A 19,223-nucleotide genomic window follows, 5' to 3' on the forward strand; every position below is an offset into this window, starting at 1 on the left:
CCCTAGGAGGAAGGGTCTGCACGAGGTAATTCTTAGAAAGGTTGCACTTGAGCCATGATCTGCAGGATGAGTAGGCGTCAGCCAGATGAAGAGCGTGCTGGGCATCTGTAAAAGCCCTGATCTTGGTAAGACCTTGGGGCTTGTGAGGAGCTCAAGAGAGGCCAGTTATAAACTAACTATAAACTTTAACTAACTCCACTTGGAAAAGGACACCACAAAAAAATCTAAGAAGTTTAAAGTCTGTAGTCACAGTAATGTCATTATTCACAATACCCAGAAAGTGGAAACAACTCAAATGTCCATCCACTAACGAATGGATAAGTAGAATGTGGTATATCTACATAATGAAATATGAATTGGCTGTAAAAAGGAACAGAGCCCTGATACACGCAACCACGTGGAATAAACTTGGAAATATTACGCTCAAGGAAAGAAGCCAGACATAAAAAACCACACACTGTGTGACTTCATTTACTTGAAATATCCGGACTAGACACATCTGTAGAAACAGAAAGATTCGTGGTTGTTTAGGCTGGGGGTAGGGAGGAGGAAGGGAACAGGGAGTGACTGCTAAGGGATACAGGTTAGTGGAGGGAGGGGTGGAAAAGTCCTGAAATTGATTCTAGTGATGGTGGCACAACTCTGAATATAGTAAAGATGACTGCACTACTGTATGCTTAAAATAGATAAAATGTATAGTATTAAATTATATCTCAAGAAAACTGTTATTAAAATCTGGAGTCACAGGGACTTCCTGCTGTGGCTTGGTGGTTAACAAAACTGACTAGCATCCACGAAGATGCAGGTTCGATCCCCGGCCTCGCTCAGTGGGTTAAGGACCAGGCATTGCCATGAGCTGTGGTGTAGGTCCCAGACACAGCTCGGATCCTGCATTGCTGTGGCTGTGGTGTAAGCCAGCCACCGCAGGTCCGATTCAACTCCTAGCCTGGGAACCTCCATTGGCTGTAGGTGCAGCCCTAAAAAGAAAAAAAAAAAAAAATTTGGGAGTTCCCGTTGTGGCGCAGTGGTTAACGAATCCGACTAGGAACCATGAGGTTGCGGGTTCGGTCCCTGCCCTTGCTCAGTGGGTTAACGATCCGGCGTTGCCGTGAGCTGTGGTGTAGGTTGCAGACGCGGCTCGGATCCCGCGTTGCTGTGGCTCTGGCGTAGGCCGGTGGCTACAGCTCCGATTCGACCCCTGGCCTGGGAACCTCCATATGCCGCAGGAGCGGCCCAAGAAATAGCAACAACAACAACAACAAACAACAAACGACAAAAGACAAAAGACAAAAAAAAAAAAAAAAAAAAAATTTGGAGTCATAGATCCCAGATTAAGAATATCAAGTATGGAAGTACATCTCTTCTGTTCAATTAATTTTTTCTTTAAGCTCCTTCTCCCTAGAGACCCAGTCAATGTTTACCAAAGGACTGAGGCAGGAGACAATTGAGCATGACTGCACTCAAAATTTTCCCTTCCTGTGGCCCCAAAGGGTTCTCTGAAACATAGGTTTATGCATAGGACTTTTCTGCCTTTAAGAGATGTCCCTCTAGGAACTGAGAATCCTACACTTTCTAAGAATGAATCAGGAAGAAAGCGAAAACCTGAATATGCCAATCACTAGTACAGAGATTGAACGAGTAATCAAAAAGCTCCTGGGAATTCCCGCTGTGGCACAATGGGATCGGTGGCGCCTCTACAGCGCCAGGACAAAGGTTCAATCCCTGGCCCAGCACAGTGTGTTAAAGGATCCAGCATTGCCACAGCTGCTGTGTAGGTCACAACTGCAGCTCAGATCTGACTCCTGGCCCAGGAACTCCATATGCCAGGAGGTGGTCAAAAAACAAACTCCCAAAAAAACGAAAGTCCAGGACCAAATGGCTTCACAAGTGAATTCTATCAAAGATTTAATATCTATCCTCAAACTATTCCAAAAATATGAAGAGAAGGGAACACTCCTTTTTTTTTTTTTTTTTTTTTTTTTTTTTTTGCTTTTTAGGGCCACATGTGCAGCATACAAGTTTCCAGGCTAGGGGTCAAAACAGAGTTATAGCCACTGGCCTACGCCATAGCCACAGCAACTCAGGATCCTAGCTGAGTCTGTGACCTATGCCACAGCTCTCGGCAACACCAGACCTTTAACCCACTGAGTGAGGTCAGGGATTGGACCCACATCCTCATAGATACTAGTCAGGTTTGTTTCTGCTGAGCCACAACAGGAACTACAGAGAAGGGAACACTTCTTAACTTATGTTATGAGGCCAACATCACCTTGACATCAAAAACAAACAAAGGCAACACAAAAAAGGAAAAATCACATGGCAATATCTATGAACACAGGTGCAAAAATGCTCAACAAAATATAAGCAAACCAAATTCAACAAAATATCAAAAGAATCATACACCACGATCAGGTGGGTTTCGTTCTAGGGATGCAAGGATGGTTCCACACCCACAAATCAATGTGATACACTACCTTAACCAAATGAATGATTTAAAACCATATGATCATTTCGGGAGATGCAGAACAAGCATTTGACAAGATGCAAAAAGAACTCCAGTTTTCCCACCAGCCCCTCTGACATACCCACGCAGCCAGAAGTTCCAAGAGAAATTCTCATACCTGTAATCTGGTTCTGTGAAGGTTATATGAAGGTCATGTCAAGTAAGACCAGGAATGGAGACTGTGGGCCCTGTTCTAATTTTTGTAGTTTTTGTCTGTCCAGGGAAGCCCGGCTTATAAAATGGACTGCAAGAATGGCACGTCCCTCACCGGTCTCAGGTCTGGATTCGTACATAGACCAGACATGGGAAGGGGACATGGACCCTGACTGTGCCTAAGACTCCACTAGCAACTTCCCTCAGGGGTGTGTATTGGGGTTGACAGGGGTATGTGGGTGGGTCTTTTAACTCAAATTGAATGGGAGCATGACAGTGAGCTATGGAATGGGTGGAGGGATCCCATACCCAGGGTGAAACAGTGGAGGCTGGGAGAGGTGGATTAGCAGGTTCTGGATGAGCAAGAAGAAGGAGGAGGGAGAGGTCAGCAAAGGAGATAGGAGTGAGAAGCACAAGGGAGGCTCTGAATTTAGACAAACTGTCTCTGCTGAGAATCGGGGTTGGACCCCTGGGTAGTATCAGGAAAGAATGGCTAAAGGGTATTCCTGATGAGGTGCAATTTAAAGGGGGTGTCATTAAAGGTTTGGATATTAGGCCATCAACCCCCACAATAGAGGCTTGAGAGACGGGTGTGGGGCCTGTAAAGGCAGGTAGTGCTGAGTAAGCGGCTCCCTGTCCGTAAGAAAAGAGATCGGCTTACCTGCAACTAGCAGAGTTCCCCAGGGCTCCGATGGAGTGATAGGGGCCCCCGGCCCCAGGCACCCTCAGTCTTCTGCAGTCAGGCCAAGGTGGCTAGGCAGGTGGAGGTTTGATGATTCAGGTCTCTCCAAAGGCAGGGATGTGGCCTCTCCTGAAGAGCTTGGTCACAGCTGACCTTTCAGTGGCCTCTGTAACATGGGTCTGGAGGGGCCTTGGAGCCATTGTCCTCAGGAGGGAGCCTGTATTTTTGGGAGCCCTGAATGGCAGTTGCCAGCGTTTGGTATTTAGCCTGATCTCTTTTTAATTTTTGGCTTTTAACCTCTTCATCCCAATTATCACAGACCTTGAAGGCAAGGCTCAAGAGATCCTGTGGTTGGGTGTGAGGGCTTTCCTCCAATTTTTGTAGTTTGCGCCTTATGTCAGATGCAGATTGAGAGATGGAGTGTCTAAGAAAAGTCTTTCTGGAGTTCCCGTCGTGGCGCAGTGGTTAACGAATCCGACTAGGAACCATGAGGTTGCGGGTTCGGTCCCTGCCCTTGCTCAGTGGGTTAACGATCCGGCGTTGCCGTGAGCTGTGGTGTAGGTTGCAGACGCGGCTCGGATCCTGCGTTGCTGTGGCTCTGGCGTAGGCCGGTGGCTACAGCTCCGATTCAACCCCTAGCCTGGGAACCTCCATATGCCGCGGGAGCGGCCCAAGAAATAGCAACAACAAAAGACAAAAAAAGACAAAAAAAAAAAAAAAAAAGAAAAGTCTTTCTTCTACTGAGGAAGGGTCTACATTTGTATATGTTTTGAGAGCCTCCATTAAGTGAGCAAGAGGGCAGGGTTTTCATCTGGGCTGAAGGCGGAGGAAAGGATGATTGTGAGTTGGTAGAGCTGGCGGCCCGGAGAGGGTTATACAGGGGAGAAGGATGACCTGCAGGATCAAAGGAGGAGATCTCAGAATCAGAGGGAGGCGGCTGTGAATCTTTTCTTTTTTGGGGGGGGGGCGCTCCCGAGGCATATGGAGGTTCCCAGGCTAGGGGTCTAATTGGAGCTGTTACTGCTGGCCTACACCACAGCCACAGCAACGTGCCAGATCTGAGCTGCATCTGTGACCTACACCACAGCTCACGGTAACACCAGATTCTTAACCCCCTGCGTGAGGCCAGGGATCGAACCCGCAACCTCATGGTTCCTAGTTGGATTCATTAACCACTGAGCCATGACGGGAACTCCCACTTTTGAATTCTCCGGAATCTTTTGAATGAAGGAGAAGAATTTGAAAGATGGAGCCAGACGAACAGAGGGAGGGACGGGAGCGGAGGGCAAAGAAGGCCTGAACTTAGGTAGGGAACTTCGGACCACTTGCCATTACAGCCACAAAAGTTACTGAGGTCAGGCAAAATATTAAAATCAAAAGTGCCATTTTGGGGCCATTGAGAGCCGTTACCCAATGTGTACTGTGTCTGGGCGGTATTACAAACTAAAACGCTTGGGCCTAGTGTCTCCTCTTAGTCGGAGAGTATCTAAAGTTGGTAAGAGGCAGCCAAGATCAGTGTTCCTGGAGGAGCAGAGCCAGTGTTCCCCAGGACGAGAAGGAAAGAGAGGACTGGGGGACGGAGGGTAAGTAAGGGACCACTCTTGGGAGTGCCATTCCTCAGCCTAGGCATCCCCAAGGTCCGAGGAGAGGACCCGAGAAGCGAGAGAGGTTGCGCTCTGATGTGGGCGTCCCCAGATCAGGGGAACCGGGGCTGTGGCCTGGAGTCTTGTGACCCAAGGGAGGGTTTGTCTGAGAAGGTTGCGCTCTGATGTGTCAGTGGAACCGGGGCCCTGCGGCTGGGCTGACAGAAGGCCCTGAAAGGTGGCAATTACTCATCCAAGACTTAGGAGGCTGGGGGTGGATGCAGTCAGTAATGAAAAGGCAAAGTTCCCAGTTCAGTGGTCCTCCCTGGCTGGGTTGAGACGGTTGTTGGGGAGATGCCTAAGTCAGGGGCCCAAACCTCGGTGGGATTCGGAACTTAGCCCAGGATGAGCTGTCCCTGCCTGCTGCTCTCCGGGTTGCAAACCCAGGGGTTTGGGGCTCCGCTGACCTGCTTCCCGTTCCCTCGCCATTCCCTCCCGGGTTTCGGCACCAAATGTCAGCTTTGGCGAGGGAGAAACTCGCAAGGCCAAGTTAGTAAAGCAAAAGATTGATTAAGGCATCAGAGGGGCACAGGCTGAGCTCAAAAGGGCGCCAGGTTCGACTGTAAGGAGGTGCTGGGCTTATAAATGATCTTTGGCGGGAATCTGTGGCTGGAGTTCGTGGCAGGAACTGTGGGGGAATGATGAGGAAGGAGGAGGGGAAGGTCAAGGGAGGGGTAGGGGGTCAAGTCCCACGAAGGAGGACAGTGACTCCTTGTAGGTTAATCTATGCAGGCCTGTTTTCCGCAGGCCATTGTTTCCTGCTGCCCAACTTGAGCATCCGCATTCCGGGAGAGGGTGTCCACAGCAGGTCTCCAAGGTGAACAGCCACATTTGGGGGGGGGGGGTCGGTCTCCATCCTCCTGGGAACCTTATCAGATATAATGCACTTTACAAACGAGAAAGCACCTTGGGAATCATCCTCTCTAAATGAACATGCATCAGCCATTGCCTTTCATGGGAAATTGAGGTTAATTCACATTACCAAAAGAAAGCTGAGGACTTGCGCCAAAAAAAGGCTGTATTTCTGATTTATGAACACAGCACCTATTGGAAAATAAACTCTTGACTTTCCTGCAAGTGGAGATAGTTTGGTTAAAAATAATTTTCCCTTTCAAAACTCTTTCAATTGTTCTCCAGAATATGCCAGAAAATCTGCTGCATTAGTAATTCATCTGCTTTTCGTATCGGTTCATCTCGTTTGAACAGGAGAAGGTGCGGGGTTGGGACGGCAGCACCAGCCTGAGGAGCATGGAATCCCTGCCGAGCAGGCAGTGTTCTCAGCATACTTTTGGAACAGTGGCTCACATTTCAAAACCCAGAACCACCATATACCTGTTGTTGCAGGCCCCTGGACAGATGATGGCAAAGCAGGACGGAAAGGAGCCCAGGAGGTGGAAAGACCGGCTGCCGCAGAATCTCGGCGCTCCCAGGCACCCAGGTGCGAGCTCGGAAGCTCGCCGCCGTCGCGGAGCCAAGGCCGTGCGCCTCTGCTCCGTCAGCCTGGAGCCGTGGCGGGAAAAGCGAGCTCCAACTGTGCGTTACGCCGCGGGGTGCGGGCGGCGCGGCGTGGGGCGGAACTACAGCCCAAGGGGCCGGGGGCGTGGCGGGCACGTGGTGCGCGGCCCCGGCAATAAAGAGCGCGCCTGGGCGGCGGGCGCGGAGCGCCGGAGACTGAGCAGCAGCGTGTGGGGTGAGCGGGCGTGGCGCCGGGGTGGACAGACGCGCCGCTGGGGAGCTGGGACCCAGGGACGCGGGGGACTGGATTCCGGGGTGGGTGAGGTGGGGGCGGCCAGAGGCCAGGGACAAGGCAGAGGAGCTGGGACATGGAGCCTGAGGAAGCGAGAACGAGACACCCTCCTGTCCAGGGCTAGTGTCCGGGGCAGGGCACGCGGACCCCCTCGTCGGGGTTCGCTCCGGACCTCCAGACAATAGAGCCCGTCCCTAAGGGTCCCTTTTTGCAGAATGATCAGAATCGGCCCCTCCCATCATTTGACAGGAAATTGTACTTCTGCATTGGGGGGAGGGGGGTGTTTTTAGTTTCTCTATTTCTGTTTCTTCTTTTCCAAGCATTTTCTCTCTCGAGCAATTCTCCATGCCCAGAGCTGCATCCTCCTCCTCCTCCCCACCTTCAAATTTTTTTTTTTTAACTTTGCCCTTTTAAGAAAGTTTGACTTGTCTGTGGATAGAGCTACGAGATCTCGAAAGATTATGAAAATAATAATACTCCTCAGGTGTTTCAGTCATAACATTCTAAGTTCACCCTAAGCCTTCGGCTGGAGAGCATTCTGACCATTTGTTTTTTGATGTAACCTGTGAAGAATTTGGAAGCATAACATACCCAGTTTTATGTAAAATTCGAATTTACAAAATATGGATCATTCTCAGTTACAGTTGTGATTTTTTACCCCATCTCTTCCTGTAGGAGTTCAACTGTTCATGAAGCCAGCAAACTTTGCTCTTTTATTTAGTGCTCATTTATCTGTGCAAAGATAGATTTTTGAAGCAGTCTTGCCTTCCCTACCCCATGGCTTACACTCTGGAAGAGCAAAACTACCCTACTAATATCTCTGAGGTAAAGTTTCTAATGAAAAACAAATATTTGACGGAATTCTGAGGTATAAGAAATTATTTTCATTAAGGCATCAGAGAATGTTCTCTAGTTTTTAAAGTGAGTTCTAAACATTGGCTAGACTGAAGCAGCTAAAGTGAGAGGTACTGCCATTTTAGGTGGGAGAACCAGATGAGACAGGACAAGGTAGGGGCAATAGGGACCAGCTGGGCTAGTGTAATTTCAGGTGTGAAGAAATCTATGCTGAGACTCTCATACCGAGTATTTATATTCAAATACTCTCTACTTTGGTATTTGTCCCATGGAAATCAGGAAGAAGGTAATTAGCTTTTTTTTTTTTTGAGCAAGGCAAAAGCAAGATCAGAAATGGCTGAGCAGCTGGGAGATTAGTCTGGCAGCCTACCTGTACTGAAAAAGAAAATTCCAATTAGGACAGTGATTCCCAACTCCCATCCCAGGCCCCGTATTTTTTAACCAAACTATATGTAAGGACACTTAAGTAAATATATACATATGTATATATATGCCAGTCCAAGCTTCTGACTGTCCTAAGAATATTCTTGTGACTGCCCTAAGTATGAAATAAATGCAGCTAAAAGCACAAGAATAGGGAAATATAGAGCGTACAGCCTAATGTAGGAGACTTCTAATGTGGAACCTAGCTCTCTGGACTCTTATCACTTGACCTTTCTTGAACCCCTGTGAGCCCCTTGGACGTGGAGCTGTCTGTTGGTCCATTGGTCTAGATAAGAGGTAGCAAAGGATAAGTTATAAGAGGGGCGGTAAGGAGGGAGGGAGGGATTTCAGGGAAAGAAGATAACAAATGGAACTGAAATGACTTCATCTCTGAATAGAAAAGAGTAGCAGGAATAGGGGAGAAAACACCAGTGTGCCTGAGATGACAGGGAAGAGGGTGCTGATAAAGGAACACTACTTGCCAGCATTCTGTAGTCAGCAGACAAGGCTTCATGGAGAGGACTGTGAGCCTAGCTTTTGTTAATCACCTTACAAGAAATAATTCATTTAATTCTCTCAACAACCCTTTGAAATATTACTGTCATCCTAGTTTACAGAAGGGGGAACTGAAGCACAGGGAGGTTAAATAAGAGTCCCAAGGTCACCCAGCTGGTAAGCGGTGGAGCCAGGACATAGACCCGGAAGTCTGACTCTAGAGCTAGCGTTCTACCCCCTCCACTGTAAGGAACGAAGTAAGAAATTGTTTAGAAGACAAAATGGCAGGTCTGCTTTGGGCTGTCCTGAGCTGAATGGGTACAGGAGGGCCAGGGAAGACAGCAGTAGGCCCAGCATCAGCCTCATTGGATGTTGAGACATTCCTCTGGGGTAGACAGAACCTGTGTCATCGGGGCCTTGTGTTTTCCCCATGGGCCAGATGATTGCATTTCTGTTTCAAAACTTCCAAAAGGAAGTTCTCTTGTGGTGCACTAGGTTAAGGATCCAGCGTTGTCACTGCAGCAGCCCAGGTTGCTGCTGTGGCGCAGGTTCAGTTCCTGACTTGGGAACTTCCACATCTTCCACATGCTGTGGGCATGGCCAAAACAAACAAAAAAAAAGTGAAGAAAAAAAAAACCTCCCAACAGGATTTAATCTCATCTTCAAACTAGGAAAAGTCAGAGAAATCCTAGTATCCTGTATATCTGGTAGGGTTCCCCTTTGTTGCCTTTCAATATAAAACAAAGCTACTTGAAGGATTTGGGCTCAATTTCCAGAACAAACCTCTCCAGGGACATAGATGTTTGTAAGGGAGTGGTATCACTGTTGACTTTCCATAAAAACAGTGTTTTGCCATATGGTATAGACTTTCATGTTTTTGTCCTTGTTTTGCCGTGTTTCTGGCTTCAAGGGCTCACATGGGAATACAGAAAATCTTGGGGGATACAGAAAAAAAAATAGAACATATAACCTCTGTACTCCAGAAGTTTATACTCCTATTTGGGAAGACGAGATAAACAGCTAAGAGCAAACAAAATATGATAGTTCATAAGTATTATATTCTGTGGGTCAGAGTTAAGTGTAGTGAGCTTTGGGTTTTGAGATGCGCCCGTAGCCTCAGAACTATAACATACTCGCTCTTGTTCATTACCTGTAGACATCACTGTGTTTGCTCTAAGCCAACTATCTTTTGTATAACTGTAAGCCAGAATTGTCTGATTGTGTTTTTATTTTGTTTTGCTAATTATACTTTACATTTGTGTCTTCAAGTTTTTATGTCTTACAGCTCAAAAAAATAATAATGCTTCTGTAATTAGTTAAATGGCAAAGTTGGGGGTTGAACAAGGCAATCTGTTTGTAGAATCCAGGCTGTTAACAAGGATGCTTTATTGCTTCTCATTGCCTGTTTGAGATGAGTTCTTGGCTTCTTCTTTTTTTTTTTTTTTTTTTTTTTTTTTTGGTCTTTTTAGGGCCACACTCGTGGCATATGGAAGATCCCAGGATAAGGTTGAATCAGAGCTGCTGCTGCCAGCCTACACCACAACCACAGCAATGCAGAATCTGAGCCTCGTCTGCGACCTATACCACAGCTTGTGGCAGTGCTGGATCCTTAGCCCACTGAGCGAGGCCAGAGATTGAACTCATGGATGCTAGTCGGGTTTGTTATCACTGAGCCACAGCGAGAACTCCCTTCTTGGCTTTTTTACGGTTATGGGTAGGTACACTCTCGGCCAGGTGGCGAGGGATCCCTTTGCCCCAGAGAGTGTGGCCAGGTTCACTGTCTTAGCAGTGATCTCACCATCTGCGGAAGTCCTCATCCAGCTACCATCTGAACACCTCATTTAATCACCCACATAGTCATCACTTTTTTACTGAACACAAGGTGTCCAGCAGAGCACTCGGTGCAGGGAAAGCAAAGGCAAATGCAGTCTGTTTCTGGCCCTGAGGGAGCTTGGTCTAAGGGTAAAAGAATATTTGTGATGTGGCTTACTAGAGCTGGGAAGAACTGAACAAAACTAGAATATGAAAGATCTTATTAGTGTTATTTAGATCACACTGAAGCCTTAAGACTTAAGAACTGGCTTTAGGGCAGATTCTCCCTTAATGGTATGAAGTTATGGAAAGAGATAAGAATATCCCTTTTCTCCCCCCCCCCATATTTCAACCTGAGTAACAGTAATTTTTTATATACTCAACCTCTCTGAGTTAGGTTCATATTCTTTCCTGGGTCTGCTGCTGTTCACCCTTGCTCTTTGAGATTTCAGATTGCTACCATCCCCTACGTAGGTAAAATGGGAGCCCTTTCCAAGGCTGTTTTTCTAGAACAGTTCTCTCTTCTTGTCCCCACCTTTCCTGTCTTTAAAAAAAAAAAAGAGTTTCCTCCTCTCTAGTATGAAGCACTAATGTTTTACATTGTTCTCATTTGCTCTGGGTGTTTGTGTTCTTGTAAGCATTTTTCACAGTTCTAAGCTATGTAGGAATGGACTTTGCCCAGGAGTTTTATCATTAATGACAGTCCTTGAAAGAGAGAATTCCCTTGTATGTTTTCCAGACTTTGTCAGCAGCTCAATGGCCTCCCCGAAGAAGAAACTTCAAGGTCTCGTGGCCGCGACCATCACGCCGATGACTGAGCATGGGTAACTATGGCTTGGGACTAAAGGGCTCTCCCTCCACTGCAGAGGACGGTAGGTCTCTATAGCAGGTTGCTTCGACTTCGCGGCTCTGTGGCACCATTGCCAAGTGGCAGCTTCCGCCAGTCATCCCCCCCTCACTCTCTCTGGCCCCAAGTCAGAGAAGAGATCTCTACCTCGCAAGCAGTGCAGAAAGAGACAAGGTAAGATATGGCGGCTCACCCTCCTCCCAGTGTCTAGCTCCACAAAGCAAATTCTCCTTGGATTTCATTGGAACCCTGGCCTTCCCACATAAGGCTGGTGGAGTTGGGTGAGGAGAGTCTCATTTTAGCAGGATTTGATGTCAATCTCTGGCCTCTAAACCCTGTCTCCAGACCATTCATAGACATGATGAAAATGTCCTACCCAGAGCAAAGTGGGGAAGGTGGCTGCCAGATGGACACCTTAAGGCATGTTTTACAGTCTCATTTCAACATGGGTTAGGAGTTCCCATTGTGGCTTGGCTGGTTAAGGACCCAGCATTGTCTCTGTGAGGATGCAGGTTCCATCCCTGGCCTCACTCAGTGTGTTAAGAATCTGGCATTGACGCAAACTCCACCATAGGTTGCAGGTGTGGTTTGGATCCAGCGTGGCTGTGGCTGTGCTATAGGCCAGCAGCTGAAGCTGCAAATAGACCCCTGGCCCAGGAACGTCCATATGTCACAAGTGTGGCCATAAAAAGGAAAAAAAAAATTGGTTAAATGTTGGGGAGCAGATGATTGTTGAGAAATCCTTACCCAAGCAGGCATTTTGCCCTCCAGATGAATATTATGGCCATCCTTTTGCTGGTACTCTCAGCTAGTGGTCACATGCCCTGGGTCTCCATCAGCAATAATAGAAGGCCTCCCAGGACATTGCCATTAACCAGGTGGGGAGTCCTCCACCTTCTGGATCTAAATGTTTTTGACCCATTAGAGGAGTCATTCTAACAAAGCAGCCAGAATTCTGTCTTCTTTAAGCTTCCTCTTTCTTCATCTATAAAATGTAATTTTAGTCGTACCTGCATCATGGAGTTATGAGTGTAAAAATGAGATAATCCATATAATAGTACTTAGCACAGGTCAGTATGTACTTAGGTCAATAAGTTTGAACTGTCCTGGTGGCATGAGGCAGCGGTCAAGAGGAGATGAGGTATTTAAGATATCTTTAAGTAAAGCTTTTATGCTTTTGATCTTCCATTGCTGAATTTGTAAACCCTAACCCTGTTCCTTTAAAGCAGATGAAATTTCTTTTTTTTTAGTATTTTCGTTCAAGGTTGGTCATACCACAGTTTTCCCTTAGATCTTCAGATAATCTTCTAACTTCTAATATTCACAAATAATCACATCTTTACTAGGTCTAAATACAATTCTTGCTGAGACGGCATATAAATTACTCAGTGGTTAGTAGCAATTTTTTTTGTTTCCGTTGCTTCTCTGCTTCTGCAAGCCCTAAGAAAAACTGTAGTCAGCTCTTTGTCAGTGTGTCCGCTACTTGTTGGGCAGATGAAACAGAAGGCATGTGATTGCATGAGCAGACAAGATTTACTTCCTGTTATGGAGTAAGATCCTGTTTGCAAGCTCAGAACACTACATCTGGTTGATGCCACTTAAACCTTTTTAATCAGACCCTCTAAGCCTAGAAGTGGCTTCTTCAGGGTCTCATTTGTTCATCTGGCACCCACGGAGTGTGTGTTCTAACACGCTGTTCTGCTCTTTTCTTGGGACACTAGGACCTACATAATTAGAGATAACTAAAATGACTCTGCTTTTCCAGATTCTTCTCTGTTTCCCAAATACCTCTGACCCTGTTGCCTCTATTACACTATTTCCTCTTTTTGCATGAATTCTTTTCTAAGATCCTCACTTTCCTAAGATGTGCAGTCAAAATAAGAATGCAGTTTTTTTTTGGAGTTCCCATCGTGGCGCAGTGGTTAACGAATCCGACTAGGAACCATGAGGTTGCGGGTTCGGTCCCTGCCCTTGCTCAGTGGGTTAACGATCCGGTGTTGCCGTGAGCTGTGGTGTAGGTTGCAGACGCGGCTCGGATCCCACATTGCTGTGGCTCTGGCGTAGGCCGGTGGCTACAGCTCCGATTCAACCTCTAGCCTGGGAACCTCCATATGCCGCGGGAGCGGCCCAAGAAATAGCAACAACAACAACAAAAGACAAAAGACAAAAAGACAAAAAAAAAAAAAAAAAAAAAAGAATGCAGTTTTTGTGCAGGCCTTGCAAGGATTCAAATTAAGTTAAAGCTCATTAAATTAAATTAAATAGGTGTTAGTACATAGCACATAATGGGCCTCTAAGTGATGTTAGTCCCCTTTTCTCCCACCACTTGCTGTATCCAGACATTCTCACAGGTATTAAGCAGGTTTGGAACACCTACCAAGAGCAGGTGGGCATTAACCTACCTGCCCACAGAGGAATCTGTAGGTCTGATGTGTTTCTAAGAGACAAGACAGAAAGAGGAGTCACGTGACTCACAGACATAGAGATCAGACTTGTGGTTACCAAGGGGGAGGGGAAGGAAGTGGGATGGACTGGGAGTTTGGCGTTAGTAGATGCAAACTAATACACTTAGAATAGATAAGCAGTGAGGTCCTATGGTATAGCACAGGGAATAATATCCAACCTCCTGGGATAGACTATGATGAAAGATAATGTAAGAAAGGGAATGTTGGAGTTCCCGTTGTGGCTATGGCTCAGTGGGTTAAGAACCCAATTAGTATCTGCGAGGATGCAGGTTCAGTCCTCAGCCTTGCTCAGTAGGTTAAGGATCCAGAGTTGCTGTGAGCTGTGGTGTAGGTCGCGGATGTGCCTGGGATCTCAGGTTGCTGTGGCTCTGGTGTAAGCCAGCAGCTGCAGCTCTGATTTGCCCTCAACCTGGGAGCTTCCATATGCAGTGGGTGTGGCCCTAAAAAGACAAAAAATAAAAATAAAAAATATAGTGTTATTTTTAAAAATCCCATTCCTTTCTTTTTTATTTTTTTTTATTTTTTAAATTTTTTTAGAGCCACACCCACATCATATGGAGGTTCCCAGGCTAGGGGTTGAATCTGAGCTGCAGCCGCTGGCCTCCACCACAACCACAGCAACACCAGATCCGAGCCGTGTCTTCGACCTACACCACAGCTCACAGCAAGGCCAGATCCCCAACCCACTGAGCGAGGCCAGGGATCAAACCTGAGTCCTCATGGATACTAGTCAGATTCATTTCCATTGAGCCACAAGTGGAACTCCCTATTTAATTTTTTAAAATTAAAAAAAAAAAAAAAAAAGGAGAGTCACATGGAATCTAATACCTGGAAATTCTATTATGGGAGTTTTCCTAACCTGGCTCTTAGAATAAACTGTAGCCTCCAGGAGTTCCTGGGTGACTCAGTAATAACGAACCCAACTAGTATCCATGAGGATGTGGTTCGATCCCTGGACTCGCTCAGGGGGTTAAGGATCCAGCATTGCCATGAGCTGTGGTATAGGTTGCAGATGCGGCTTGGATCCCATGTTGCTGTGGCTGTGGTGTAGGCCAGCAGCTATAGCTCCAATTTGACCCCTAGCCTGGAAATTTCTGTATGCTGTGGGTGTGACCTTAAAAAACACAATGCACACAAAAACTATGGCCTCCACGATTCAGAATGGCTAAGTATGATTTCCCTGTATCCTTTTTCCTATATAATTCTAACAATTCAACTCTGAATATGAGTTGATGTCCTAGAGTGGGGAAGCTGGCAGAAAGAACAGAGTTAAATAGATTTCAGTTAACATGTCTGGATTCTTGACCCCCAGCTTTGCCACCACTAGCTGTCTGACCCTGGGGAGCTCTTGTCACCTTGTAAAAGTACGCTCGTATTTTGAATAGAGACAGAATTCAACCACGTTATCTCTAAGGCCCATATGAATGCTAAGAATCTGCAATTATGCTTTGAGGGTTATGTGGCGATCCCCACAAAGTAGGAATGTCTGAGTACCTTCACTTCCAGTCCATCCTCCACGCCATAGCCCCACTAGCATCCTCATAAATAAATCTAATCACTTACTCGATTTCTTCTCTAAGACTCTCTGTGGAGTCACTTTTGTCTAAGCCTTGCTACTCATGTGGTCCACCGACCATTAGCTCCAGCATCACATAGGAACTTACTAGAAATGCAGACTCTCAGGCCCTATTACATACCACTGAATCCAAACCTGCATTTTAACTGTGTCCCCCGATGATTCTTTAGCACGTTAAAGTCTGGGATGAACTGGAGTGAAGTTAAAGCCCAGCATCTGGAATGACTTAGAAAGTCCTTTACAAGCTACCTTTCCTGCTACGGTTCTGTTTCCCCAAACACCTCATCCCCTTTCTTCCCTCGGTGCCTTTACACATTCTGTTTCCTCTGCCTTTTTCCACCCCCCTGCTCCTTTCTCTTCTGCACTTGAACTTGTCTGTTCATCCATCAAAACCATCCTCTGGTGAGTCTTCCCCAATTTCCCTAAAAAACGTCCTTCCCCTGTGGTCCCACAGTGGTACCTGCCTTTTCACATTACATCAGGATTTTTTGTTTATGATAATTATTACAATAACTGTTATGTGCCTGCCTCTCCCAACAGCAGGCTCTGATCTGCTTAACCTTATGCAGATGTGTATTGGGTACCAGGCAATACACAGGACTGAGCATGTATCTTTTTTATCTTTGTATCTTCAGCATCTCGCACAGTGTGTAGTAAATTTTGTTATTTCATGAGTGAATAATTTCATTATTTCATAGGAAAGGAATTTAGCACCAATCGGTGTGTCAGTTGTCATGCTGGGCGTTTTAATGGGCATGTTTCACTTAGATCTTCACAGCAACTCTGTGAGAGCACAGTTCATCTATTTTTGCAGTTGATAAAACTGAAATCCTAAAGATTAACACTGCCCTCAGCCGCATAACTGGGAAGATCTGTCTCTCCCCATCCCATCTCGCCTTCTTTCTCTACACACTAGAGGGAAAGACTTTTGCTCTTCTTCATTGTTTCAAGAAGTCACTTTTTCCATTGAGCAAGTTCACAGTCATTAGAACAGAAAATCCATTCCAGATTGGCCAAGATGTCAAGAAAAAAAAATGGTGTTTTCTCCCTCAAATGCCCTTGACTTCACCATGGGAATCTTCACAATACCCTCTAATAACATCAAAGCTGTTGCCCAACCAATCAGAAAGCGCCTGACTCCTGGAGTTGGAATTGTATAGATTATTGTCCTTCCAACTGTGTTGGGAAATTAAATGGCCCAGATTTCCAGAACGAGTTGTTTTCTACCTTTGGGCAAGGTGGGGTAGTTATAGTCCTCCGTGCTTCTCTGCCAAAGGAGTTTTAAAGTAGCCAAGTAGTTATTTTGCCAAAAGGACACATGACTTCTATCTGATTTTGAATGCTCAATATATCCAAAATAGGCAAAGAAATAGAACATCAGATTTTCTGATATGCATGCCAGATCATGCCAGTTATGGAGCGAGCCTGTGCTGTTGGTTCTGTGTTCTCAAATAACGTAGAAGTCTTTCACTCTCTGTCATGCACCAGGAGAAAAAATGTACAGCAATAGGGATTTTCTCGGGAAAGCCCCTTTAGAACAATTCTATTATCCTTCTACCCTAAGAAAAGAGTTAAAGTTAACATGCAGTTTCACAGTTCACCTACTCTAGGCCTCAATTTGTGGCAAAAATAATTTGATAAACATTCCCTCTTCTTTTATAATTTATACGTCCACTAAATACCCAAGAATAGAAAATTAGCTAAAGTAATTGTGTTCATCCATACAATGAAATGCTGTTTAGTAGAGTAACGGACTATCTGAAGATGTAGGAACATACCAATTTGGAATGTTAAGTGAAAAAATATTACAGTACTTAAGAGAATACTATATTGTGTATTTGTGAATAGAGAAATATTAAACTAGTAAGAGTAAAAATCTCTAAGGAGATCCTGAGTGGTTTGTTTTTTTTTTTTTTTTTCCTTTTTATTGCATGTACTTTCTAAAATAAATTATATAGCTTTGGTATATGAAAAAAAATAAGTACTTTTATTTCAAAAAAGCGATGAACCTAAGGCAAAGAATCTGAACCCATGAGAACTAAAATTAAGACATTAAATTGGAGTTAAGCATGAAAACGTCTACAGCAAGCATCGAGTTGGGTCCTGGACCACTCTCCCCTGAGGTGGCCTGTGCTAAGATGTGTCCATGACACTCACAGAGGAAGAGATGAAGCACTGGAAAGCCAGTCCAAACTTTCCAAGTGAACTGGCTCATGCCCCTTCTCACCTTCCATGAGCAACAAGCCTCAAACAGCTGGCCAGTGGGGAGAAGAATAATTATTACCCAGTCTTATTCTTTCCATTCTCTCTGGTGACTGCCAATAACTGATACAGTGCCTGCAGCAGTGAACATAAACCCAGACACCCTGGGGAGGTCGAGTAAGATGGGAAATGAGGGAGCATAGTCCACAGAAAAAATGATTCTGTTGCCAATCTAGCCTTGCTGTTTTGGGGGTGCCTTTGTGACAAATATGGTGACTGCCCTGGGTTCACTTGTGACTGGAGCCCCTGAGCATTTCTGCCAAGGGCTGCAAACTCACAACTACAGTCAGGCAGGCATCCCAGAGGTGACCTGGGAGCTTCTATGCCCCCACAGGGGATAGCCCTTGCCCTCCCCAGCCAGTTGGTACAATATAGAAAGATAGGCCTGGCCTCATTAGATCATCTGGATTTTTTTTATTATTATTATATAAGTTACAGGTGTACAATATAGCAATTTACAATTTTTTAAAGTTATACTCCATTTATAGTTATTATAAAATATTGGCTGTATTCCCCATGTTGTACAATATATCCCGGTAGCTTATTTTATACCTGATAGTTTGTCTTTATCACTCACCTACCCCTAAATTGCCCCTCCCTTATTCCCTTTCTCCACTGATGGCCTCTAGTTTGTTCTCTATGAGTGTCTTTTTTTGTTGTATTCACTACCTGTATTTTTTTTTTTTTGGCTGCACCTGCAGCATAGGGAAGTTCCCAGGCCAGGGATCAAATCCGAGCCTCAGCTGGAACCTACACTTGAGCTGCAGCAATGCCAGATCCTTAACCCACTGTGCCAGGCCAGGGATGGATCTGCACTACCGCAGAGACAATGCCAGATCCTTACCCCTCTCATTAAAGCACACCTTTTCCGTGTGTGTATATTTATCACTTTGTGGCACAGCAGAAATTATCACAACATTGTAAATCAACTATACTTCAGTAAAACTTTTTTAAAAATTTAAAACAAAACAAAACAAAACACAGCAACAAGAAAGCATACCTTTTCCCAAATGGCAGCTGGAACCTGGTAATCTTTTGCATGTTGTGGGCAGAGGTTGCCTATGCATTTTTTGTTTTTATCTCTATTATTCCTAATCCCTTTGACAAATACCCTTTGATGTCTTTGTTCTCTATACTCCCCAGATGATTTGGGTTCTTTTTGTTTTTTTAAGGACTACAATAAAGATGTTAAGTAAAATTAAATTAGGATTCTCTGGCTGCAGTGACAAAAATGCAAAAGTACTAGCCAACTAGTACTTTGTGTTCTTGGCAACCCCAGATTCTGCAACATTTAACGCACACTTGCCCCACAGTTTTTTTTTTTTTTTGTACTTTCATTCTCCATCCCCCATCCTCCCCACCTGTATTCTGATTGAGAACAGATCACTTTGTCTGATGTGTGTGAGAGTCAGTTTCTATATTTTTTTAACTCAATATGATTTTAAGGAAAGAGCTTATTGTCTTAAATATCATATCTTTCCAGGGTCATTACTCTTCAGACTGCAAAATGCAAGCAGATTCCATGGGGATCTTGTTACATTGCAGATTCTGACCAGGAGAACTGTGTGGGGCCTGGGGCTCTTCATTTCTAACAAATCCTCCCAGATGCTGATGTTGCTGTCTCGCCAGCCACACTTTGAAAAAGCAAAGCGATGACAAAGTTCCTTTCCAAACATTAATTGTCTTCACACTAGTGAAGTGAGCTGTGTTGCCATGAGCTGTGGTGTAGGTCACAGACACGGCTTGGATCTGGCATTGCT

At 45.4% G+C, this 19,223-nt stretch overlaps 2 protein-coding genes across 30 annotated transcripts in view; one reads left to right on the plus strand and one right to left on the minus strand.

Moving 5' to 3' along the window:
• Positions 1-6,503, minus strand: part of RGS8 (regulator of G protein signaling 8) — a 139,967-nt gene extending 133,464 nt beyond the window's left edge. For 14 of the 27 annotated variants that reach the window (XR_014816447.1, XR_014816455.1, XR_014816459.1 and 11 more), the window contains exon 1: positions 6,314-6,503. The gene's annotated coding sequence lies outside the window, so the exon portion shown is untranslated. Of the gene's footprint in view, positions 1-3,317; positions 4,233-6,313 lie in introns of those variants that run through there. The other 13 variants (XM_084977893.1, XM_084977894.1, XM_084977884.1 and 10 more) reach the window with 3 other exon arrangements.
• Positions 6,504-6,639: 136 nt separating this feature from the next.
• Positions 6,640-19,223, plus strand: part of NPL (N-acetylneuraminate pyruvate lyase) — a 39,201-nt gene continuing 26,617 nt past the window's right edge. For 2 of the 3 annotated variants that reach the window (XR_002346939.2, XM_021102211.2), the window contains exons 1-2: positions 6,640-6,671; positions 11,053-11,137. Coding sequence is in view for 2 of the 3 variants with exons in the window: in XM_021102211.2 (XP_020957870.1) it covers positions 11,070-11,137 (68 nt within the window). In the remaining variant the exon portion in view is untranslated. 3 annotated transcript variants of the gene reach the window in all.

The sequence above is a fragment of the Sus scrofa genome, chromosome 9 (assembly GCF_054392235.1).
Source record: "Sus scrofa isolate SSC_HxYL_T2T_F1_AM1 chromosome 9, Sscrofa_HxYL_maternal_Yorkshire_Landrace_v2.0, whole genome shotgun sequence".
In the NCBI taxonomy this organism is placed as follows: Eukaryota; Metazoa; Chordata; class Mammalia; order Artiodactyla; family Suidae; genus Sus; species Sus scrofa.